We start from the raw sequence: 26862 nt of genomic DNA on the forward strand, positions 1-26862 counted from the left end.
CAGTAAAGTCTAACAATGGACTTGTAAACCAAATGTATAAAGAGCACTTGAATGGGTCAGTAAACTGTCGCCCATGCTGCCTGCTTTTGTACCCCCCTTGAGCTACAAATGGTTTTTATGTATTTTAAGGGATTGTTTCAAAAAACAATATGTAACAGATGTATGTGTCCCTCAAAGCCAAAAATATTTACTCTTTGGTTTTTTACAGAAAAAGCTCCTTTCTTTATTTTTGATGAGCAGCCCATGCCTACTGTAATTGAGTCAACTTCTTAAAAACTTCTAATGGGTATCTTCTTTAAAAGTTATGCTCCAGCAGTTTGAAGTACTAGTTAGTGTATATTAAGTGTACAACCTTGTTTCCTTTCCCCTGAAGACAAAGATGAATCCTGAGTTAAATGGTATGACAGCTGTTTCCCCAGTGAAAGCCTGTGAATGTTCAAGAGATTTCTCTCTTCACCTTTTCTGCAGGCCTACTCTGTCTACGACGAAGACATTGGGTACTGCCAAGGACAGTCTTTTCTTGCTGCTGTATTGCTTCTGCATGTAAGTAATTTTCCATGTGATAAATGGCATGGTGCTGCCAGGTTTAGTTCAGTTTCTACTTGGGTTTATCCCCCCTCCTTATTTTCCATTTACCCATGGAGGTTGCACACGGCATATCTTTTTTAGAACATACCGTTGGTGATCAAGGAAGAGGTCTGAAGTCAAGAACAGGACAATTTCTCAGTAGCATTAATTTTGTTGACTACAAGGGAATAAATTTCCTATTTTGAGTTATTTTTAACTAGAACTCTCTAAAATTAAATAAGTCAATGTAACTGTCCAAATATGAGCGGGATCAGACCATTATGAAGGACTGTGACAAGGAGGTCTTTTGTCTTTTCTGTGATTTATTTTTGTATACTCTCTTCTCAGTCACTTTCATTTAACAGAACATTTCTTGAGCATCTGTTGTTAGTACTGGGTTAGGAGGTAGGATTATAAATATGAATAATTTATGGTTTGTGTTCTTAGAGGCCTCATAGTCCAGGATGGGGCACAGAGAATGTAGGCACACTTATCATTTTTATTATTATGTCTTTATTGATTTTTTTAATGTTTACTGAAGAACTTACAGAGAACTTACAGTGTGCTTAGTGAAAGCAATACATAAAGTAAGAGACTAATAAAGAGAATTACCTAACCCAGAATTTTCAGGGAAGACTTCCTGGAGGAGGTGATAGCTTTGCCAAGACATAAATAATTGAAGTTGGGGGAGGCGAGATGAGAAAGGGAGGAAGTAGAGACTGCCAAACAAGAGGAACAACATGAATGCATGTATGGAAACACAGGGCACAGCATGTAAGAGGAACAATGTGAAATTACAGTTTCTGTACAGTTACTGTAGGAATTGTATGCAGGGAGAGGTGTGAGGTAAGACTAGTCAGATGGGCAGGCACCAAATTATGAAGGTTTTATAATCATGTCAAAAAATATGAGCTTTATTCTAAAGCTAAGAAGGAACCATTGATTGGTGTGATGTGGGAATGGCAGTCAGACGTTCACTTCAGGTACATTCTTTATTAACTGTATAGCAGGTGGAACTGAACAAAATGAGCATCAGAGAGAGCAGGAAATATCAATGTAAATGGTGCTGAGACCCAGAGAAAGAGAAACAGAATTAAGAAACAAGCAGGAGGCAAAATTGATAGGTTTTATGGATGGATTGGCAAGGAGGGGTCAAAGGTAGCATGTCTAGTTTTCTAGCTTTGGTGACTGGATGAATTATGGTATTTTGAGCTGAGATAGAAAAAAAAATGCATCCATTGAGATCGAATGAAGAAAAAGAGTTAGGAGTAGATGATGAATTTTATTTTGAGTTCTCTGAGAGATCTGTTCTGAGATTTAGCAGAGGTTTAGCTACTTGGGAGTTCATATTTGTTTAGAAACACCTCCCCTGAGTAAAAAGAGAGAATAGTGAACAGATTGTCAGAAAATTCAAGTACCCAGGATTCTTTTCTTCATGGTCTCCTCTCCTCCTCTAAGGGTCACATGGCGAGTCGGCCATTATAAACTTACTCAACAAAATTGCGTTTAATGTGTGCCACAAGATGGACAGAAATTCAGTCCAGGCTTGTATGCTTTCTGCATTAAAATTATGCAGTTCTTCTATGGCTTATAAGTAACTAGAAATACAGAAATGCCTTCAGAATCTTCGAGGAAAGATGAACTAATATTCAGCACAGTGTTAAGGAAAAACATACTGTAATTTTTAATTGACAGTATGTGAGATATTTCTGTTAATCAGCATATTCCATTAACTGACTAACCCAGCCCATTAACCAATTTGAATAAGAAAAATTAACTGTAATTTTTTCTTCCATATTTTTGCCTCCATAATTTAAATAGGTAGAAGAATACAGTCTAGCTTAAACAATTCATCAAATACACTATCTCAGGTTCTAGGGAGATATGTTATTAGGGCCTCACTAATTTTTTATCACTTACATAAGCTTTTGCTTCTTTTTGCTGCCAGACATCCTTTGGCAGCTCCGCATTAATCATTGTCAGAACCTGCTTCTTTTGGAATGCTGTCTTTTCCTCCCCCATGGTCATTTATATTTCACTGCCTAAGAAGAAAGAAAGACCCAAAATGAAAGTATGTCCAAAAACAAAAGTTTAGAATTTTTACATTTTTACATTTTTCCATGTCTAAGTAGTTTTAGGAAATAATTACCTTCCTGCTTGGAAATTTCCAGAGCTTTGATAGTAGCTTTGAAAGTACTTGTTGTACTTTAAACAGCAGAAGAATTAACTGCTTATCACAGTAGATGCTGTTGTATCTATGATTGATTAAATTATAGGAAACTCATCATTTACAGTAGGAGAAGAGTGTTATAGTATAGATTGCTTGTGATCAGTATATGTTCACCTGCCTTTGAAGTTAAATATGCAGTAGTAATCAGCAACTTGGCCATTATGCTGTTAGTCTTTGCTTAATTGGAAATATAATACTTTCTTTTTATATGCTTCATTTACTCTAAAAAATCATATAAAATATTTTAGATAATTTTTAACCAAATATATTTTTGTAACATATTTACTGTCAAGTGGCTTTGAATTTTTCTTATGAAACATATACTTTTTTAGACCTTTAGAAAATCATGCTCCTTCTTAGGGTTAAATTACTGTATGTAAACTAATATCGGCATATATGGAAGCTTTCCAACTGCAAAAAGGATTATTTTTGGATAATCCAGAATGTTTAAAACTATTGAGTTTTTTAAAAAAATGTTAGGCACAACTCCTTTGGAAACCAGCGTGGCTTTATCTGGTAAAAATATGCATGCCCATCAGTTCCACTCCTAGATAGGTACTTTAGTCAAATTTGTGTACATGTACACCAAAATCATGTATTAAAGTTGTCCTAGGATCAGTGCTCACAATAGTCAAACAGTGCAAATGTACACTAATAGGATGTCTAATACTAGAATTTTAATTAGACACGAAAATGAATAACTTGTAGTATTTTCACTGCATTATTGTCTGTATCCATGGGTTATGCATATATGCATATAAGCTCGGTTAATTTCTTCCCACCCACCCCTTCTCGCTCACCTCTTCCCAACATCAGTCTGTTGCATGCTTCAGTGTCTCTGGGTCTATTTTGTTTGTCAGTTTATTTTTTTCATTAGTTTCCACATGTAAGTGAGATCATGTGTTACTTGTCTTTCTCTGACTGACGTAAAAGGGACCATCTTTTGCTATAGCTCCTGCATTAAAAAAAAAATCCCTGGAGGTTTCTGATTCCTGTCTTGGGAACCTACCATCTCTGAATCAATTGCTAAGGCCAGGAAGGAAGAATGCTCTGATTAGCCCTATAAAGGGCTTGAGTCCCCATCAAGTGCTGACAGTGAGCTGGATCAGCTCCTCCTGAACAATGGAGTGGTTCCTAGAGGAAAAGGGATTTTGATAACAGATGATGGGAGATAGGATGCTAGACAGACACATCACATCATCTTATAGTGATGTCCTTACTATAAGAGTTTTGGTGCTTTTTTTAATAAGTCTTTTATGCTCCCAAGTCGCTTTTTCTTATAATCCAATAGATTTTCCTGTTCTAAGTTCATTCTTGCATCAGTGCTTTGGGGCCATTTTCCAAATATATGACCCTGGGCAAGTTTCCTAAGCTCTCTGGGGTTCATTTTCCCCCCATTTATAAAATTGAAACAATATCATCGTATTTCTAGAGTTCTTATGAATATCGAATACCTTATATTATGAACATGAAAATTCTTATTTTGTATCTGGTACGAAAAGAGTGCAGCTGTGGGACTGAATCCAGGCTTTACTTAATAGATGTGCAGTTATTGGCAAATCACTTAACTTCATTGAACTTCACTTGTCTAGTATTTAAAATGTAAAAATAATGCCTATGTTACAGAATTTGGTGAAGATCAAATGGGATCATGAATAAATGCCTCTAATAATGGTAGCTGCTGCTGTTCTTTCTAAAATTCATCATTATTTGCCCAGCCAATTTTCTTTTGGACCCTGGTCCCATTAGCTTAAATTGATCACACATTAGCAGACTAATACGTTGTACAATATGTTTTATAGCTTATAAATACACATTTAATTTAAATATATTTTAGCATATATTTTGCTTTAAAAGGAAAATAATCAGCTGGAAGTTTTCATTCTGTTTGCTGTTCGATGGGTAAACAGAAAATGAAGACTCATGAGCTTATGATTTTCAAAACAGTCACTCTTGAAAATCCACCTTTGTTGAAGAAAATCCAGAAAGTTGGTGGAATGTCCGGCACCTTCAAAGAAATGGTAGATTGATTGCAAAAAGATATGAAACAACAATGAAGAACAGAAATTTTAGTTTTATCCTAAACTAGGAGATTATGTTATATTATCAGCATATAATTTGCCTCAGAAAACATCTTGATGTGTGTAACTGCAGGTGAATCTTAAAGGCTTTTGAAGTACTTAGAGCTGCTTTGTTCTGTGGTTCACTGCAGAGAGAAGCAGCGAAGCTTCGAGACCATCTCCGTTCAGTGATTATCTTTGTTAGTACAGATGGCAGATCATTGTCAATATTTGTTACCAAACAGTGATTACATCATGTTTGATTCTCAGATTGTACATGTGAGGCAGGTATTTAGCTTTATGTTTCATAGAGCCATGGATGACATTGTGGTATCTTAAATTATAAGATTTCAATGCATATCTCCTCCTTTCCTCAATAAAACAACACTGACTCCATAACAAAGCTCCTGTTTACAGCCAAGGTGGATATTCAATATTAGAGACCCATCATGTTACAGCATCTTATTATTTAGTTTAAAAATATTTTGTTCAGTGACTTATTTTTATTGTACTTCAGACCAATTACATATCAGTGATAAATTAGCATGTCTGGTTCAGTGAAATATTAATTGTTGTGATAAAGTAAATAGTTATTTTAGTGCTTTTTTTTTTTAAAGTACGCAGGTCCCACAATACTATGTAATGGGGGAACCCACTCTTGTAGTAAGGTGAGGTATGACAGTACAGCTAGCTGTTGATTCTTAGATCTTGATTGATTTTCTGTATGCTAATTGAAGGACAAGCTTAACAGCCAATACAAATTACAGATAATACAAAAGTTTTTTATATTTAGCATTTGTAATAATATTAAAAGAAATCAAGTGCTGATATAGTTACCTTTGGCTGCCCCTTGCTTCCACTTTCGCACCAATCCTTTTCCTCTACATTTTTGCTGGCTCTTACCTTCCCAGTTGACACAGATTGCCCTACTTGTTGACATGCCTTCATTGACAAAGGCAGATGTATCTGGTTTTGCTAAAGTTATCCTAAACAAACATTTAATACTTGATATTTATTTAAGTCTATATGCTAAGAGCTTTAGGGGATACAAAGTGAAAACAGTGTCCAGAGGTTAGTAGGAGCATACAAATAACTTTACTACATGACACAAAGAGCTTTGGCAGAGAAAGCAAAAATCTTATCAGGTTAAAGTGAATAACAGAGACTTTGTGTTCTAGTGCCATTTATAATCAAACTTATAAGACAAAACTTCTATGTGAGGTGATGGATGTGTTAATCTATTGTGGTGATCATTTTGTAATACATACCTATATCAAATCATCACTTTATATACCTTCAACTTACACAATGTTATATGTCAGTTAAATCACAGTAAATCTTAAGTGATATAAACTAGAAATTAAGTAACATTAAAAGCAAAATAGTAAATATTAAAAATAAATCACTTACTGATTATTTTGCCATATTTTACTGTTGTTTGTGCTCTTGAGTCTGTTTCCATCTGTTTTATCTGTATGATGGAAGTACTATATAATGCTGCACATCACTTCTCAACTCCATTCCATTTATTTTCTGATATTTGATGAGTTATGGTAATGGCCAAATACTGCTCATGCTATAGAAAGGTCCCTATTACCCAACTTGTTATTAGCATTATTAGCATTCTATTTATTTGCATTGACAAAGCTAATAATTTATTGTTGTCAGTAAATTATCCTGCCATTATTGAAGTCATTAGTGGCCATCAGTAAGTGATTATTGTTCACAATTTCCAAAAGAAGTTTTCATGTCATATATCTTTTGTTTTACAGTACCACCAACCTAGGCTCAGCCTTTACTCCATATTATTGGCACTTTAATAGAGTATAACATCTTCCTTAAATGTGCATTGTCTTATACTTACTTTCATTTTTTAAATCTTTGACATTTTCACTAAGTTTTATATGCTTTCCCTGGTTGCTGCTTCTGATAAAGAATATATTAATTGATGAAAGAGAAGTACAGTGGGAATATTAATTGAACATGCTAAATAGATCTCATTTCATTTAAACTAGAAAAAGAAGGTTGCATTTCCACTTTTCAAAGGATTATATATATTTCCCATTACTCCTTTGTTAGCAATCTCTTTCTGTCTTCACAGGGTTCATTTTAAATCAATTTTATGATAAGATAATTGCTAAAATCCCATGTGAACTTATTATAGCTGAACTGAGTCCTCAGACAGTCAGTATTATTCTACACCAGGTGGACTGGTATTATAGGTTTACATGTGGCACATGAACTAACTGAAAATAAAAATTTGGCTCTATTCTAAAACAAGTCATGAAGGATACCAATTCCAAGATTACCCTCCTTTTATTTATTTATTTATTTATTTATTTATTTATTTATTTACTTACTTACTTACTTACTTATTAAATATATCTTTATTGATTTTAGAGAGAGGAAAAGAGAGGGAGAGAGAGAAATAGAAACATCAATGATGAGAGTCATTGATCGGCTGCAGCCCGCAACCCGGGCATGTGCCCTGACCGGGAATTGAACCCTGATCGCCTGGATCCTAGGTCGACGCTTAACCGCTGAGCCACGCCCAGCCGGGCGTCCTGTTATTTTTTTAAATAAAGGTTGCGAGGATAGCTCTCCCCGTATATATACATGTGTGTGTGTGTATGTGTGTGTATATATATGTATATGTATAATTTTTTAAAATAAAGGTTACCAGGATATATATAATAAAAATTATATATATATACATAAATAATTTTTTAAAAATAAAGGTTACGGGCTGGGATTGTCAGTTTCCCAATGATTTTGTTTTGAAGAACATTTATTAAATATATTGTCTGTGTGTATATGTTAGTGAGACAGACAGACAGAGGAGGATAGGGAGAGGGGAAGGGGAGAAAGAGAAGATAAGGGGGAGGGAATGAGAGAGAGGAAATTTAACTTCATACCCAAAAGCAAAGCAGAAACTTATGTCCATTTGTCGTTTTCCTGAATAATTTATCTTGATCTGGCCCATACCTGGCCATTCCCATACTTGCTGTAGCTGTAGTGCCATCTAACTTCTCGTCTACACGCTCAGCCTCCCCTATCCTAGGACTTCTGTGTCCATATGAAACTCAAGCAGTTCTGTATGTATTCGTCCTTTGGGAAGGCACTTGTCCCTTCACCTCTGTATCCCCAGGGCCTAGCACAGTGCACTCATCTCCTGTGTGCAGTGACTGAGTGTATAAATGATGACAGGCATCTAAGCCTTTATTTAATGGTTTTACCACATTCAAGGAGATAAGGCTTACCTCTTTATAAGGTGCCAGGTGGTAAAATATTCACCTAATCATAATTCATTTAGAAGAGGGAGGCCTTCCGGGAATCAGTTTCTCCAGGGCCGGCTACCACTGTCCGTGCAGCTGTTTTGTGCAGCTGCTGTTGTAGAGCTCAGAGGGGAAGGTGAAGAGGCTTAGCACCTGGCTGCGACAGAAGTATTGCAGAGCACGCATTGCACGGTAGTGTCACCGAGGCCTCCGTGACAGGATGCTAGGGGTAAACAATGCAGCACACTCTATTCTAAGCAGCTGAACATAGAGTAGAAAATGGCTGCTGACTTAAACTTCTGGGGCCAAAGCAACGGCCCCCACGGCCATAGATAAAAAAGAAGTAAGTAAATATGTAGAGACAAAAATGAGAATAGCTCAGTGTACTCATTTAATCTTCAGGAGATTTTATTAGCTAATTTACAGGTTTCATGGTTTGTAAGTAGAAAATAGAAGTGCCAGCCTGTATAGGAACTTAGATGGACAATTGCATTTCTAAGTGGGTAAATAAAGCTCTACTTGGTTCCGTTACTCAGGCAGAAGGTTAGTCCAACAAAGGTGTCAGATGCCACAATCAGCCAACGTCAGACTTTCAAAGGAGTGACATTTAAAGTAGATGTTTATGTAATAGTTTCATCTTAGGACACTGAGTAAGGACAGCTTTTTCTGTTTGCTTGGTGTAATTTCTAGAATATTGCATATGTCTCTGAATTCTTTCAGCTTATTGAGACCACAATTTATTTTTAAATTTTTATACATGTGGCAAAAACCTCGTATTTATTTATTATTTATTATTTATTTTTTATTGTTCAAAATATTAGAGATGTCCCTTTTCCCCCCTTCCACCCCAACCCCACCCCCCTCCGCAGTCCCTCACCACACTATTTTTTTTTAATTTTTTTTTTGTTTAAAATACTGAAGATGTCCCTTTTTCTCCCTAGTGACCCATTCCACCCCATCCCATCCCCCTCCCCAGTCCCTCCTTACCACACTATTGTCTGTGACCTTGGGTTATGCATATTTATGTTTTACTCTCCTAATTCAGAATTTTTAATGCAGTATTTAAACAGAGTCTAAGCTCTGGTTTTCCTTTTCTCAAATAAGCTTTCCACATTATGATACAGTATCATAGCTAAGATTGTGGGAAGAATACTTAAAATTACTTAAAGAACGAGACCATTTTCACACATTCTCAAAAGTCTCAGAAACCCTTATTATCTAATGTGCTGATAGCAAATTAGTACCTATTCATTAAAGCCAGCTCTTTGAGATCCCCTCATTTGATTTAAACTCTTTAAAAATAATGAAGTTGCATTTTAATTTTTTTTTGACAACTTTTTTTTTTTTAATATACCTTTTTTATTAATTTCAGAGAGAGGAACGGAGAGAGAGATAGACAGAAACATCAATGATGAGAGAGTCATTGATCGGCTGCAGCCCGAAACCCGGGCATGTGCCCTGACCGGGAATCGAACCCTGATCGCCTGGATCCTAGGTCTACGCTCGACCGCTGAGCCACGCCCGGCCAGGCTGAAGTTGCATTCTTTAGAAATAGTCTACACTAAGATTTCTTTCCTTGTTCAAAATGCCTTTTTTAACTGAATTAATTTGAAATAGAGAACACTGTTTTTAAGTTACCAAATCCAGTTGGCCTTCTCAGCAAATGGGCAATAGACAATGAAAATCTCTATATTCGTTGTGCTGTGATTGTATAACACCATCCAGAGGGCATTGCTTTTTCACATGGTATAACGTTCTTGAGAACAAGGCACTGAAATCAAGGCTTTTCCCACACAGGCAATTGAAGCAAATAAGGGTTAAAAATTGCATATCTCGCCTGGCCGGGTGTGGCTCAGCGGTTAAGCGTAGACCTAGGATCCAGGCGATCAGGGTTCGATTCCCAGTCAGGGCACATGCCTGGGGTTGTGGGCTGCAGCCGATCAATGACTCTCTCATCATTGATGTTTCTATCTCTCTCTCTCTCCCTCTCCTTTCCTCTCTCTGAAATCAATAAAGATATATATATATTTTTTAAAAAAGCATATCTCTTCTGGTGTCCACTTTTTGCACAAGAGCTTCTCTGTGGTTATTTGGGGGACCAGATAACATGGAGCCCCAGTGGTGAGGCAGGAGTGGGCTTATAAGATCAGAAGATAGATTCTCAGGCAGTCATTTAGGTAAATGCAGTGGGGGAAACTGGAACATTGTCAAATATCTTTCTTTCTTTTTGTTAATCCCATTGTATTTTTTTCATTTCTACGGCCTAAAACTCAGAAGTCACAGACCTATTAGGTTCTTATAGATGTCCCATGGGGCATCTGCACTTTTCATTTAATTAAAATAAATTTTAAAATATTTTAAAATTACAATTTACATTCAGTATTATTTTGTATTAGTTTCAGATATACAGCATAGTGGTTAGACAATTGAATACTTTACAAAGTGTTTCCCCTGCTATTTCCAGTACCCACCTGGCACCATACATAGTTATTACAATATTACTGACTGTATTCCCTATGCTGTACTTTACATCCCCATGTGCATTTGGTAACTACCAATCTGTACTTCTCAATCCCACCACAATTTAGAGATTGTTTCTTTGATTTCAGACTTCATTCTCTGTTCATAAAAAATACCTCTGGGAGGGTATATTAGATTTTATTGGTCATTTAAATCTTAATGGTAGAAGCACAAGATTCTTTCTGGAAAACTGTTTTTTATAGAAAGAAAAATAGCAACATCAAGAAGATTCTGGGAGGACAGTATCGCACTATCTACCCAAACTAAAAATGCATTTATCCTTTGACCCAGCAATCCCTCTTTGGGAATATTATTGAGGGGAAAAAGCAAGCTATCCTTTATGTAGAAAAGGGAAAAAATAAAATAAGAAACATAGCTATTTTACTTGCATAGAGAAACACTTGCAGGATACATGAGGAATTATTGAGAGTACTTACAAAGTTGTGCAAAAGAGGTGAGGGTAGACACAGGGATTAGTGTCCTGGGCATAGAGAGGAGTGAGACTTTTACCTTAATATACTTTTACATTGTTTTGATTTTTTAATCAAAACATGACTCTATTACCTATTTTTAAGATGACTTAGTGAATGAATGAATGAATGAATGATGATTAAAATTAACAAAAGAGGGAAATTCACCTCAAGTAAGGAAGCCATAAGCTTTGAACACAGATTTTACCATAACACTGCAGCCGTTAATGTAGAAAACTAAAAACATGAAGGAAATTTTCTGACATTCTGGCCAGATGCCACTCAGTGATGCTCTGTGTTTATATGTTTTTCTGTAGATGCCAGAGGAACAAGCATTCTGTGTTTTGGTGAAAATCATGTATGACTATGGTTTACGAGACCTCTACAAAAACAACTTTGAAGATCTTCATTGCAAATTTTATCAGTTGGAGAGACTAATGCAGGTAAGTGAAAGTTCGGAACTTTTATCTCTCAGGGATTGGTTGAGTTATAGAAAAAGCCTAATAAAATTGATGAACAATCATAACTTATGAAAATTTAATGGAATTCTACAGAAAATGCAAATGGATTTGATTTCTGACCAATATGTACATTGGTTTTGATATTATAAAATATTTGTTTAACCATTTTACCAATTTTAAAATTGTCTTCCTTTGTAAATAGTCAACTTTTAATACACTTTGAATGAGAATATAGTAAGTTAAGTCAATAAAGAGATTGTTGGGTATTATTTGTAAAGAAATGAAGATGTTTACAGAATAAAAATAGAAACACTTAAGAGTTTTTCTCTGAATTAATTAGCACCAGTTCCAGTACCACATTTAGCTCCACATAAAGGAAAGAATTAGAAAAAATAGAAAGATATTGATAGGAGAATAAAAACACTTGGAATGTTGTAATGTGGGGACATACTTTAAATTTTCCCACATAAGGTAGAGGGATTAAGGGAAAAAACCTCGTAGACAGACAGCAGCATGGTGATTACGGGGGAAGGGAGTGGAGGAGGTAGGAGAGGGCCAAGGGGGATAAATGGTGACAGAAGGAGACTCGACTTCGGATGGTGAGCACACAATACAATACACAGGTGATGCATTATAGAATTGTTCATCTGAAATCTATATAATTTTATCAACCAACATCACCCCTATAAATTCAATAAAAATTGAAAAAATTTTTCCACATAATTTCTTGATCTCAGAGTTATTACTATTTTATAATATGTATATATACATTTATATAGGTGAGAAACATATATATGTCAAATATACATAAAAAAAAAAGATTGTAGGGGCAAAATTATTGACTAGTGCTGATAAAAAGAATTAATGAGTAGCTTTGAAATTTCACCTGAGATTAGAAATCTTACATTTATAATGGACCTATGCATTCTCTATATGAGGTATTGGGAACCCAAGAGAAATGTGAAAAATATGTGGAAGGATTGATTCCATATTGGAGAAAAGTGCAATGATTGGGCAGGAAGGTTAGTGGGATGTGGCAGTAGAAGATACTGGCAGGAGCTCATTGACGTGACCTGTCCGGAGATCAGACGATTTAAAGGACAGGAGTGGAAGATGGACAGTTTGCTGTGAGGTGAAGGGCAGCTTTACTAGGAGAAGGGAACAGAGGCGAGTGGAAGATCTTAAATGTGAAGAAGAAGTAAAGGTGGGAGGATGTCAAATAAGCTGTAAGCGCAATGCCAAATGGGCGTTGAGGGAAGAAAGAATGCAGAAGGATCTGGTAACCATGGGCATGAAAAACTACAGGCTCTTTTTCAGAGATTTCATCTTCCAAGTGAGAGTTTGTTTGGGATTACTCACTTTTCACCTTTCAGCTTATATATATATCAATAAAGATATGTATATCTTTATTGATTTCAGAGACAGGAAAGGAGAGGGAGAGAGAGAGAGAGAAACATCAATAATGAGAGAGTCATTGATCGAGCCCACAACCCAGGCATGTGCCCTGACCGGGAATCGAACCCCGATCGCCTGGATCCTAGATCGACGCTCAACCGCTGAGCCACGCCCGGCCAGGCTTCAGCTTATATTTTTTTTCAAAGGTCACGACTCCTACGTGCTTGGAGAGTCAAATACCTGTATCTGATAAATGAACAGCAAGTTTGCAGAACTGTGAAGAAACCCAAACACATCTTTCTGTTAGCGCTTTTTGTCTGTTAACTGGATGACCATTGGACGCCCCAGTTAAAGGACTAGATGGGCACATTTGGATGTTTTTCAAAGAGCAGCTTGCACAAGAATTGGTTTTTTGTTTTTGTGGTCTGTTTATGAAAACAAAACAAAAATGAGCTTTTGCATATCTCTGCCTTTGCCCTTCAGTTCTGGGAATACTGTGCTAATGCCGTGTACTTTGCCTTCCACGCGTTTGAAATGAATTTACTAGTATAGCTTGGGCAAACAGGTAAAGCAGCATAAAGGCATTTTAAGGAGACACTCAATTTCACACACTGTGCACTTGCCATTTCTGTATTTTGCCATTTTTTTAAGACCTCGAAGATAGGTTTTTAAGACCTTGGTTATGTTCGGCATTTTCTAAGTGCCAAAAAATATACTGAAGTAATATCATAAAACCCAGATGATGTTGGCATCAAGTACATCTCTTTCCTAGCTAGTTGGGAGTTAAATCCCGAATGGGGGTGCTGTCACTTGATCCTGGAGTCGTGATATTTCTTAGGAGGCAGGTGGGTCATCTGAGCATCTCCCCAGAAACAAGACCAGTCCAGTGAGCAGGAGATGAGCTTTGTTATTTGTTCCTAACAAATCTCTTTCTTTTCCTTGGTGATCTGTCATGTCCCTAATTCTCACCTCCCACCATCACTTCTGCGTAGTTATATACAATTCAGTGAATGCTGCCATAAAATGAAGAGTGTTCACAGGATGCTTGTCATAAATGGCAGTGGTGGCAGGAAATAAAGCTTCTTTCACCTTCCATCCGCTAAACTTTCCCCTTTGACTTCAGGAGCAGTTACCGGACCTGCACAGCCATTTTTGTGACCTGAACCTGGAGGCCCACATGTACGCTTCCCAGTGGTTCCTCACCCTGTTCACCGCCAAGTTCCCGCTCTGCATGGTCTTCCACATCATTGACTTACTGCTCTGTGAGGTAGAGTGACTCTCTCATACCTAAGCCAAAGGGGAAATTGTTTCTACTCAAAATGGTTTCACTTGTCTTCATTTTTTTTCTGTGACATTAAGCTAGAAATACTGACCAAAACATTCTATTTGAATTTTTAGTAAAGGCTATTTTCATTGAAATTTTGTTATTTGTGAGAAATGAGAACATTAAGGCATATATAATTCCTACAAAGTAAAATGAGGTAATTAAATTTGTATAATTAAATTCATAATAAATCCATATATGTATAATAATGGATTACTTATATAAAGGACCTTTAAAGTTAAATAAATGATTTAGAATCAGGTGTTTTTAATAGTAATGCAATTATACTCCAAGAGTGACTATAAATGAAAATTTTATAATAATTAAATCCTTAATTCATATCTCTTTGTATATGATGTTTGAGACTCCATTGAGATAAAAGAGAAGTGATAAAGTTTCTACATCATATAATTATATTTTTAGACAGTAGAATATTTCAGAAACTTAGTTTGCACAATTTCTTAGGTACCTATAGTATTTCTTTTATTATTGTTCATTTCTTAGATGACTACATTTATTCACTTTACTCTCTTAAAGAAATAAGCAATATTACACATACATACCACCTGTCTTGACCATCAGATGTCTGATGGTCTTAGCAGTGATAGAAAGTTGCTGGATGAGAAGTACTTTTTTAATTGCAAATACAAATGTGTGTGAAAATACAGCTGTCTTAAATTTAAAGCTGGAGTCAAAAGTATAAGCGTAATATAACCTAGGCAGTTTTGTATTACTATATTACTTTTCTTACATAAAGTTTCCTCTTTCTTGAAAGAAAAGTGTATTTTAATCACCCTAGGAGCTAGAAACTTAATTATGAAAGAAAGATTTGAAAGGGTAAAATGAATCAGCTGCACAAAGCATCACTGTTATTTTTCAGCCTACGTCGGCAGGGGCTGTTTCGGGTGCGAGCATAGCTGGGTTTTGCTCTTCAGAGGTTCTAGTTGGTGTGTCACAGTATTCGAAGGTGCAGAGCATTTCGTAGACATGTAAGATGTTTAGACATTTGCAACATATTTTGATAAAGAAGGGTCGAGTGACTTGCAGAGCTCACAGAATAAGTTCCTAAATTCTGAATGTATAACAGCTAGACAGCGTGATTGATAACACATTAATTCTGCTTGTTTTACTTGCAAACTGTTTCTAAAATGCCTATCTAAATTTAAGCTAAAGGAAGCCTGCAGAATTTGGAGCTAAAGTCTTATTCAAAGTCAAAATGGTGTGATCACTGGAATTCTGACTTTCTATTGGAGCACCATCTACAGGTCTTCTGGAATCAGATATATAGTTTTTTAGGAAATTTCATCTTGAAAATACTTGAATTTCTAATGTCAGTTGCTAAGAAAAATTAGAAACATTTATAGTAAGTAAAAGAAAAGCAAATTTATAAGCTGCCTTATCACTTGTCAACCATAATTCATAATCACAGTGTTTAAAAGACCTTAATGCTCATTAAAATTAATAAGAGCATCGTGGATAAATGTCACTTTCCCTTCTCTTAACCTGGTGCTCTGTAGCCGTTTTAGGAAGTTGCATAGCTTAGCTCCAAAACACAGAGTAGGTTGTAATCACATTATGTTAACCAGGGAAATAAGTAACAAACCTTAGCAGAGCAAAGTAGCTTTTTAAAGTAAGCTTTATTGGGAACAGTATTAGAGTATGCTTCAGGATATTCGTTCTTTCCACTCACTCATCTTTGTCAGAGTATTATTTTGCAAAGGAAGTTTTTAGATAAACTTTTGTTTCCTGCCTGTCTGTGTTTTTTCTTTGCCCATTTCCTTCTTGTAGTTAATAAAATATTTATCCCAAAGCTATTCCTTTACACGTAATAAAATATTCTAAAAGAAGAAATGGTAACCTCGTCGTAAATAGAATCACCCATTTATGGTTTTCGGTCATACTCTCTAGTGTTAAGGGAACAATTAAAACCCTGACAGTTGTGAACTAGGCTTCGGTGCAGGTGGGCGGCTAGGGAATACTCAGGTGGAAAAGGGTTACTGTTTCAAAAGCTGCTCAGAGCTCTCCTTTCCTTCTCCACCTCCACGTCATTGCCCCTCCACAGAGTAATCACTGCCCTGACCTTGAACTCGGGAGGTTACTTTGACTGTTTTTGAGCTTCATATGAATGGAGTCATGCCGTAGGGCCCCTTTGTGGCCTGGCTTTCTCAGTCCCCTTACTTGTCTGAGATTCGTCCCGTTGCCATGGGCGGGTGCGCTTTGCTTGCTCCACCCTGAGTACACCGCAACCAGCGGGCCTCTGGGTCGCTTCTAGATGAGGGCCAGTGTGTGTAGAGCTGCCGTTAGCCTTGAACCTGTGTGGTGAGCATACATACACACTTTTTGGAATTGCTGGGTCAGCACGTGTGTGCACTAAGGTTTATAGATGCCACCCAGCAGCTTTCCAGAGTATTCTGAGAGTTACCTTTTGAGTTGTTTTCATCCACTAAAAGTCTTCCTTGTGGGCAAGGGCAGGTTTTTGTTTTATTTTGTGTTGTTTTTTAAGAGGGCAGGTCCTGGATCAGATTACAGCTGATGAATATGAAATAAAATACAACTCGTTTGGCGATTGGATTTGTTTACTTGATCTCTAAAGTTGTATTCAGATGGGACTAAGAGTGGATCTAAGAGTGGAGTCACTTCTGTGCTGCTGTGAGAGATGTCAGCCTGGGGGGTATCCAGCACTGTACTGAGTTATGGAAGCGGCGGCACAGAGACAGTTTGACATTGGGGTTCAGATGTTCGGCTTCTTAGTTCACCCTTCCTGTATCACCGTGCTCATCTTAGTTGGCCTGTCTTTGTCTCAGTTTCTCCATTCGTTAGGTGGAGCTAACGATACCGATCTCCCAGGGTTATATAAGTGATTAAATGAAATTATGAACAATAAGGTGCTTAGCATAGTGCCTGCCACAGAGTAAGTATTCAGTTAACATTACCTTGCGTTCTGCCCTGTCTACCTGTATGACCCTTTTAGTTGCTCTCAATTTCTTCAATTAACCAGCTGACTTCAGGGATTCTTCAGAGAGGGGCAAATAGCTGCTGGTTCTTTATTACCTTTCTAACAACCTTTGTCCACCCTATTCTCTCCCCACTCCCAGTGGAGATGCATCTTTGCTAAAACCAAAATTTTAGCCATTGACCTTAATAGAAGTTTCATTCTCTTTCCTTTTTTGGCTGGTGATTTAAGTAGTCCTCCAAAAGTATTTTTTTCTACCTTCTTTCGAAAGATAAGGAAAGCAGTATTTCTTTTAGTCTTGACTTGATAATTGACAGCTGGGGTTTGAAGTTGACTCTTCCCAGATAGTTCAATTTTTAGAGTATCAAATATATTCAGCTTTATATAGTAACTTGGTATTTAATGAAATTTAAGGAAATCATTGCCCTTTCAAATTAGAGTATATTTTTTGCCTCTCCTTTCTTCTTAGGATAATGGAAAAAGAATAATATTTAAATTATCTAATTAAATACCACCAGGTATAATCCCCCTGTCAAGGCAATTTTCTGAAGCTGTTAATTTAAAGAGTAGATTTATTATATAATATTCTTACTCTTTGCCCCATTTTCCTCCCTCAAACAGTAATATGTTGAATTTTTAAAAATTGAGATATAATTTATGTAATATTTTGTAAGTTTGAGATATATAACCTGTTGGTTTGATACATGTTGGTTATATGTTGCAATAGGATTACTGCAGTAGCATTAGCTAACACCTTTGTCAAGTAATACATTGAATTTTAAAAATATCAGAATGGGCTGATATAAGGAAGACTGAGAATTCTAACATATGCATAAAGTTTTCTGAAAACTTTCAAAGTAGTAATTGGCCACAAGAGTAGGGGGGACACTTTTACTAACCAATCAGTACCATATAGGATACTCTAAAGCTTTAAGGTCTTGAAACCCTTTTTCTGCCTCCAAGCCAGTATCATATCCTGTTTGGTAACCTCCCACCTGGTCTTCCTAACTGACACCCAGTCTCTTTCATCCCATTCTCCATCACATCTAGAGAGACTTTCCTAAAACATGTATCAGATCTGTCACTCCCTGCTGAGAACTCTCCGGAGGTTTCCCACTAAAAAAGCTCACGTCGTCTCCCTTGCCTGTAATCTTGACCTTCCTTCCTGCCCACTGGTACCGTAGTCTTCCTCTTCCTCACTGTACTTCAACACTGGCCCTCTTTTACTTTCTGGAACACTTAAGATCTGTTCAGGTTGGGAACGCTTGTATCTTCTTCCCCTTCTGCCTGGAATGATTCTTCACTCTTTGCTTGGCTCTTTCAAGTCTAAGGCTCAGTGTTACTCCTAAGAAGCTTTCTCTAATCATCACCCACTCCTAAGTAGGTCCTTTCTTTTACTTTCGCTGCTCACACCCTGTGTATTACTTTTCAAATGCCTGTTTCTTCCACTTGATTATAAATTTCCGAAAAGAGAAGTTGTGTCTCCTTTGTGCACTGCTGTATACCTAGTCAGCTTGGAGACACGCAAAATATATCTGTTGAAGGGAAAAAGGAACAAAGAGTTAAAGGATGAAATTATCTTTATTGTCTTCAGGTAAATGTGTTTATGAAATCCTACAGGCTAAAAAATAACTTTGCTCTGAAGTTTTAAGAGAAAAAGTAAGTTAATATCTTTAGGAATTCCTTCTGCTTTAGTTATTTTATTTTAAGAAACAGAAACCCAGACATAGTCACTCAAGTACAGTGGGGGAGGGTATTATAAATATAGAGGGATTCCAGAAAAAGATGAATAAGTAGTCCCCAGAAAGGACAGGTGCCAAAGAGACTCTAGGACTCACCTGTATTGCTCTCTGTCTCTCCTATGAATTAGGTGTTCTCCCTTATTTCTTGACCTACTTTGTACCTTTGTTTTGCACAGGGCCTGAAATATCTCAGAAAGGTCTACTATGACCATTCAACTCTAGTATCAACAGCTCTTGCTAAATAGGGTTGCCTAATTGGTCCTGCTCGTACTTTAAAATAAGCCTGCATAGTCTCAGGCCAGCATGCTATGTTTAGGGGTAGTTTTGGGGTGAGTCACTCAACAGGAGCTATATGGAGGCAGATTTTCTAAGAAGGGTCATTGGTGGATCTGGCACAATAAAACATTTATAGCCCAGCTTGGAGTGGCTCAGTTGGCTGCGTTGTCCTGTGCACCCAAAGGTTGCCGGTTTGATTCCTGGTCAGGGCACATACTTAGGTTGTGGGTTCGATCCCGGCTTGGGGTCAGTGTTTCTCTTATCAATGTCTCTCTCTTTCTCCCCCTCCCTCCCTCTCTCTCTCTCTTTTTCTCTCTCTCTATCCCTCTCTTCCTCTCTTCCTCTCTCTAAACATGTCCTCAGGTGAGGATTAAAAAAAAAAGTTGATTTATCTTTGTGGTTTTTTTTTTAAAAATCATTTCTAGTGTGCATATACCTCATGGACTAAAATTCTTAGTGTTGCCTGCTTTGAAATTTAACAGTTGATAAATATAATGTTTATTAAATAAAACTCTGATGCATTTCAAAAACAAGCTATATATTATCCAGCCATATATATTTAATTAGAATGCAAGCAGAACAGTTTTAATATAAAATATAATCTAAAAATTATGGTCCTCAGGGTTGAGGTGGTAGCAGTGTCCCATATTATTTTCATGGTATAGTTTTTTGCTGGTAGGGCTTTGAGTAAAGGCAGCATGAGGCTTAGATCTACATAAATTATTTTAACAATTATCCACAAAGTGATACAAACTATTTCAGTGCTTTCCATTGTCTGGTACTTGGATTGTGAAAGCATCTAGTATTTGTTTAAAGATCTCCACTGCAATTATTAATAACAACAGTCCCCCAATTTATAAGTTATTTAGACTATACATTAGAGAAGGAACTCTGGAAGTAGTTGGAATGAGAACTTGTTTTGGAGAGTAGTTACTTGGCTTCACCATCTAGTTTTATTCATACCCAATTTTTGCTGATAAACTCTCAAACGTCCCTTTTTAAGTCTGAAAGATTTGAGGATAGCATACCGGCAGGCTTTTCTGGGAAGTATTTCTGGGCCATACCCTGTAATAAGGCTTTTCATACCTTCTCCCACTTGTTCTTACCTTCTCCAAATAGACTGCTGCTCTTCACCTTTCTCAGCTTCTAAGTTAGCCAACTTACAAATAGTTTTTTGCTTTTTAAAAAAAAATTTACAAGGGCAGATAGCCTGATTATTCTTGTCCATCTCTATAGCAAATAGACCAATGGTCTTTGCTTCTCTTAAGAAGCCCCTATTACCTGCTGTCCTTTAAAGGCTGAAGTCTTATCAATTATTAGCATCAGCTGGGGCCTTTCAGTCCAAGACTCTTGACCTCATATCCCAGGCGCTCCTCCGGCGGTCTAGCAGAATTTCACCGGGAGCGGCTTCCTCTGATGGCCCAGGTATTCTTCGTTAGCTTCGCTCCACAGGTGCCGTACCATCAGCGCCCATTGTCTGGCATCTTAAACCAAACAATGGCTTGACCTTTTCGTCGCTTACCCAGGGCCTCTGCACTATATCTAGACGTACAATAAATATCCAGCCACCAGTGTTAGAATTGCTGATCGCATTAGTTAAAATGCAGCATAATGGGACCTTCTGGTCTCCTGCTTTTTGGATGGTCTTATCAGGGTTTTCAGAAACTCTTATTTTTTGGAAGTCCACTTGACATTTTGCTTCTTGTCCATGTCCTAGTAAATAGCCCATTTTGCTTTTTTTCTGCTGACGAATGATGCCAGGAAACTTTCCGTTGAAAAGAACAATTTCCTGCATGTTCCAGTGTCTCATTGACCTATTGGATTTCAGCTCGGGCTGCGTCACAGTCTGGTGGTTGTTTCTTACTTAAGGCATCTAGTGGTCATGGTCTAGTTGTTTTCCAGCTTCCCAGTGAAACAGGTACATACTGCTTCTGACTAGATCTCTCGTTTATGCTAATCGACAGATAGGGAGGAATTCATTTTGTCCATAAGACTCCTTAATACAGAGAAAAAGTAGTACGTTCTTAATATTCAGAATCTCTCTTCCCCTCCCTTTGTGAAAGGATGAAAGATTGATATCCGATAGTACTGATTCAGCCTATACTTTAAATGCTCTTTTAGAATCAAAGCACATTTTATCTTATAATTAATTAGCTTTCAACTTGAAAAATAAATAGCTTAAAATAAGTGACTGTAGGTTGAAGTGAATAGTGCTGAACATATTCAAATACTGTGAGTCAACCTTGAAATACATGAACTTTGCAGGCTTCTGAAAAACAGGCCACCTTTAGCAGGCAGTTATTAATTTGCCTGTTCACTCATCTGAAACTATCCAGTTCCTGTGCTTGGGGATTGACTGTTAATGGGTACGGGTTTCTTTTCGGGGTGAAGAAATGTTCTGGAATTAGATGGGGTTGGTTGTATAACCTTGCGAATATACTAAAAACCACTAAATTTCACACTGTAGATTTTATGGTATTTGAATTATAATTATATCTCAATTTAAAAAATTACTTGGGGGATTGGGGAGTGCTTGTTAAACATACAAACTCTGTAGACCCATCTGAGAGTCAAGATTCTTGAGGATATTACCCTAGAAATCTGCATGTTTAACAGATATTGCCAAGTTTTTAAATTTTCCAAGTTTAAGGAATGCTGATTTAACAGTTTTTTTGTATTTATATACTGAAATATGTTTGGGCTAAAGGACATATGCTTTTTATATGCTTATTGATCATTTTAATGATCAACAGCAGCAGTAGCAAAGAGAGGGGAACTACTGTCTGTCCTGTGTGGTGATTTTGAGTTATACAGTCAGAGACCTTTCTCTGAAGGATCAAGAGAGGCAGATATGGAGAGGTATGGACAGTGCACATTCTCAGCTCTTTGAATTTGTTATACTGACAAATTCTAGGAAATAAAGCGAAGTTCAAGGTAATTAATTCAGAGAAACACAAAATTTAAGGGAAATGTCCAACAATGTTTCTGTGGTTGCTGGATTCTCAGTGTTGACTCTGGGGGTAAAAACTTGGTCTGTTGATTTTTTTAAGGCTGTTTTGCTCAGATGTTACCGTGGGTTTATCAACAACGCCAAGTTAACAGAGAACAGATGAATGTTTTAACAGCTCAACTTCCTCAGCACTTGTGTCTGGATCAGGTTTGTTTCACAACAGTGCTACAGCAGGACAAATTATGATTAAAAATAGGCAGATATTTCATTTCACAGAAATTTAGGCCAAGAACAAGACAGACCCTTTCAGAGGTAGCAGTTGCCAAATAGGGAATGAAGATGAATTTGTATCCTTCCAGTATAGACTATTTGGGGGGCTTATTCAGATTTTCAATTTCACTAGGTCAGAAAATGATATGTGAACTAATAGTATACTATGTATATTAAGCTTACAAATCTCTTTTGAAAATCTAAAACTTTTTTCTCAAAGTATCAAAACTTTTTAAAATCAGATTCACAAATACTTTTTTTTCCTTCTTTTTTTTAAAAAGAGAAGTGGGCCTTGATACTCCATGAAGTCTGTATGGTTGATATCAGGCTCTCTTGCTTTGACTAAGCCTATTTCCCTTTCTTTCTTTGGCAATAAAAACATATGATCAAGTTTAAGAGATTCCACATTGATATGAATGGTTTATGATAATGGTATTGTTATATTATAAACCCAGTAGTATGCTATAGGACAAATGCTTTGTTCAGTTAGGGTGTGGGAACATGAATGTGACTAGCTTGTCCCGCTTTTAGTGCTGAGCCTTCGCTTTGATATATCCCAGTTTGGGAAGCAGTTATAAAAATGCAAAGCTACTGGACATTCAAATTAGGGTAGTGCCACGATGACACACATGTTGTAGAAAGGTATTTCTGGGGGAGTCAAAATAGTTGTGTTGTAATATCAACTGACATATAGTCAATGGGAATAAAAACATTAAGAATAAATGCTGACCTCCCTCACTGTGTAGAAGCTTTGTGGGTTGATGTAGTCCCATTTGTTTATTTTTGCCTCGTTGCCTCTGATTTTGGAGTCAGGTCCAAAAATCATTGCCAAGACCAATGTCAAGGAGCCTATGTTTTCTTCTAGGATTTTTATGGTTTCAGGTCTTACAATTCAAGTCTTTAATCCATTTTGAGTTAATATGTGTATCTGGTGCAAGATAGTAGTTTAGTTCCTTACACAGAGAAGAATTGGTGGTTGCCAGAATAGGGGGTTATGGGGGGTGGATGAATGGGTGATAGGATTTAAAAGGTACAAACTTCTAATTATAAGATACGTAAGTCCTGGGGATGCGATATATAGCATGGTGACTATAGTTAATAATACTGTATTGCATATTTGTAAGTTGCTAAGAGAATAAATGTTAAAGGTTCTCATCACACAAAAAATAATTTGTAACTATGTATGGTGACAAATGGTAACTAGACTTATTGTGGTGATCATTTAGCGCTGTATAAAAATACTGAATCATTAAGTGATACATCTGAAACCTATAAAATGTGAACTATAACACAATAAAAAACAAATTAAAAAAGGAATGCTGATGCTGTGGATTGTGGCTTTTATGAGTCTGTCCTCTAGCAATTGTGCCTTTTATCTTTTGCAGTAAGTATATGTAAGAGTATATGGTATCATGCCAAATTATTAAACAGTACTACATTTTTTGTGGAATTATAGGAGAGGGAACATGTTATAAAATAGAAGCAAAATTTTAGATTAGATTTCTTTTGGTAGCCTTTTTCTTTTATGTGGTTTCTTATATTTGGGAAGAAGGGATTCATAGAATACATTTGTTAGTGTATTGCATTAAGTCAGGAGTATAACTAGATTTTAATAGTTGGGTTATTAAAGACTTATATTGGAACCTAAAAGGACTCATGAGTAATTTCAAAAGCACTAAAAAGGTGTGAAAAGTGGATGACTCTAATTTCAGTACTTAAAGCAGTTAGAAGGATGCCAAGAAAGCCAAAAATGGAGCAGCGTATGCTTCCAAATTGTTTAGAAGTGAGGCTTTGCCTTTTGTCTCTAGAAAAATAATAACTAATAGCTCATCAGTTCAACTTGCAGGGACCAGTGATACTCACTAAAAGAAATGTCTTATTTATTCATTGATCATTCATTTATTTAATGCATATTGAGCACCTAATGTGCCCTGACACCGTGCTAGACCTAATAGATGCCATGGTCAATGGAACAAGCATTACAAGGAGCTAACAGGCTAATGGGCAGGCAGATAATTAATAAATACAAAAACGTATATGATTATAATCTATGCACCCAACACAGTAGCACCTAAATATATAAAGCAAATATTAATGAATACAAAGGAGAAAATGACAGCAATACAATAATAGTGGGAACTTTAATACCCCACTAACATCAATGGACAGATATCCAGACAGAAAATTAATAAGGAAATGATGGCTTTAAATGTCACATTAGACCAGATCGACTTAACAGACATTAATATGATTATACATTATAGTAAATGCTATGAAGGGAAAGTACAAGCTGCCTCCAATTTTGTAATAAGTAAGCCTATTTTTAGATCAGGGTTTCAAGAATGGTCTCTCTGAGTAAGTGACATTTAGAGCTGAGATCTGAGAGATGAGTAGGAGAATTCTCACTGATAGGTGGGGAAAATGTGTGTTTGAGGCTTCAGGTGGGAGGAACTAAAAGAAGGCCAGAATTTCTGGAACACAGAGAGCAGTTGGTCAAGAGGGGGGAGTGGGCGGGAGGTTGGGCCCAGTGATACCAAAGTTTGTCGATTACATTGAGGAGGACATGGGATTTCATCCCGAGTGCAGTGAGAAGCCCTTGGAGATCTTTAAGCATGGATTTTCATGGTCTGATTTAAACATTTCAGAGACAACTGTGGCTGCTGTGAATGCACTGAAGGGGGATAAGGAGACCAGAGAGACCAGTTAGGGACTATGTCCATGTAAGAAACAAGAGTTGGTAGTTGAAAGTGTCAGCAGAGGAGGTGAAGGGTGGTAGATGAATTCTTATGTCAGAAATAGAGGCCATGATTATTGTTAAGGGCATGGTTAAGGATTGGGGGCTCTTTGATGGATTCTAACCGCTTGATGAGGAAAGATGAGGTTGGGTAGAGTAGGATTGGATTGAGTCAGAAAAGAGCACCTACCTACAGCCAAGAGCGTTTTGTTAAATGAATTTTCATTTTTCCTTTATTTATTGTTTGGTCCTAAAATGAACTTGGCAATTGAAAGTCAAAGGTAACTGTAAGTTAAGTCCTTATGAAGTATTATTGCTGTATTTTATCCAGGTAAAATACCTGTCTGGAACAGTGGAAATCATTGCCCTTTTGCCAAGCACTACATACACAGTTTAAAAGTTGAGAAAGAGGAATACACTGCGGGAAAAATTTTTGATGAGTTGTTGCTGGTTTTTTGATTTTTACCTTCTGAAAACATCTGTTTTCGCCCCCACAAGTTTTCTGTTTTGAAGAGAGTTAGTGGAATTTAGACTTACAAATAGGAAACGTCAGTAATGTATAACCTTTTACATCACTTTACTTTTTTTTTTTTGTCTTTTAACCTTTCACTTTCCTTCTGTAACTTGCATAGAAATTGTGTTTATGGGATCTCTTTTTTGTCTGTTAAAAAGGATAGTCCAGGTGCTTTATACCCTAGATCTTCAACTTGAGATTCCTTTTCCATACCACTCATGGCTGTCCACCTTTACTTTTATTCATAAACTCAACCTCCATTGAAGTTTTCAGGGTGCCTGGAAATCCCTCCTGTCTCAGCACAGCTAGATTCTATACGTAGAGTCCTTAAATGAGTCTTGGTTTCCAACCTCTCCTAGTGATGTTGATGCCTTCCTTGGTGTGTCTTCTGGGGAACTAGAACTTAAAGGCAGCATGTCTCTATAAATCCATTCAGTTTGTTCTAAATATTTAGATCATAAAGAATAATGGATTAACATTAGACTTGGAAAGCACTCTATGGGTAGTTTAAGTCAGTAGCCCTTATTTAAAAGAAGAGGACTTGCCCTGGCTGGTTTGGCTCAGTGGTTAGAGCGTTGGCCTGTAGCCTGAAGGGTCCCGGGTTCGATTCTGATCAGTTGCAGGCTGATCCCCAGCCCTGGCTGGGGCACGTGCAGGAGGCAACCAATCAATGTGTCTCTCTCACATCGATGTTTCTCTCTCTGTCTCTCTCTCTCCCTTCCACTCTCTCTGAAAAAGCAATGGGAAAAATATCCTCAGGTGAGGATAAATAAATAAATAAGTGAAGATCACTTGTGTAAGTCTGGCAGGAAAAGGTTGTAAGACCCATAGCTGACCTCAAGCTCAAAGCAGAAGTAGAAGTAGACAGTTTAGTAGTAGAGCTTAAATTTAATACTCCGAGTATAGTAGGTAATTCTTCAGTAGTAGCCTGTACTATTTGGACCTGTGCTACAGCGTACTATCTAGTTTTATTTTTTATTAGGAGATTTGTGAAGGCCTTGAGAGTTCATAGGCAAACAACAGAAGAATTTGCAATTAGTACAGATGAGGACAGATTAAAAGAATTGAGAATATTTAGCCTCGAAAAGTGTACCTTCAAAAGCATCTTCAGTGACGGGAAA

General features: G+C 36.9%; 1 protein-coding gene across 1 annotated transcript in view; it reads left to right on the top strand.

Moving 5' to 3' along the window:
* Nucleotides 1-26862, top strand: part of RABGAP1L (RAB GTPase activating protein 1 like) — a 368977-nt gene that overhangs the window by 219575 nt on the left and 122540 nt on the right. Inside the window, exons 16-18 of the mRNA XM_087827782.1 lie at nucleotides 469-543; nucleotides 11440-11565; nucleotides 14102-14245. Coding sequence (XP_087683908.1) covers nucleotides 469-543; nucleotides 11440-11565; nucleotides 14102-14245 — 345 coding nt within the window. The remainder of the gene's footprint in view (nucleotides 1-468; nucleotides 544-11439; nucleotides 11566-14101; nucleotides 14246-26862) is intronic.

The sequence above is a fragment of the Miniopterus natalensis genome, chromosome 19 (assembly GCF_054644295.1).
Source record: "Miniopterus natalensis isolate mMinNat1 chromosome 19, mMinNat1.hap1, whole genome shotgun sequence".
Classification (NCBI taxonomy): domain Eukaryota; kingdom Metazoa; phylum Chordata; class Mammalia; order Chiroptera; family Miniopteridae; genus Miniopterus; species Miniopterus natalensis.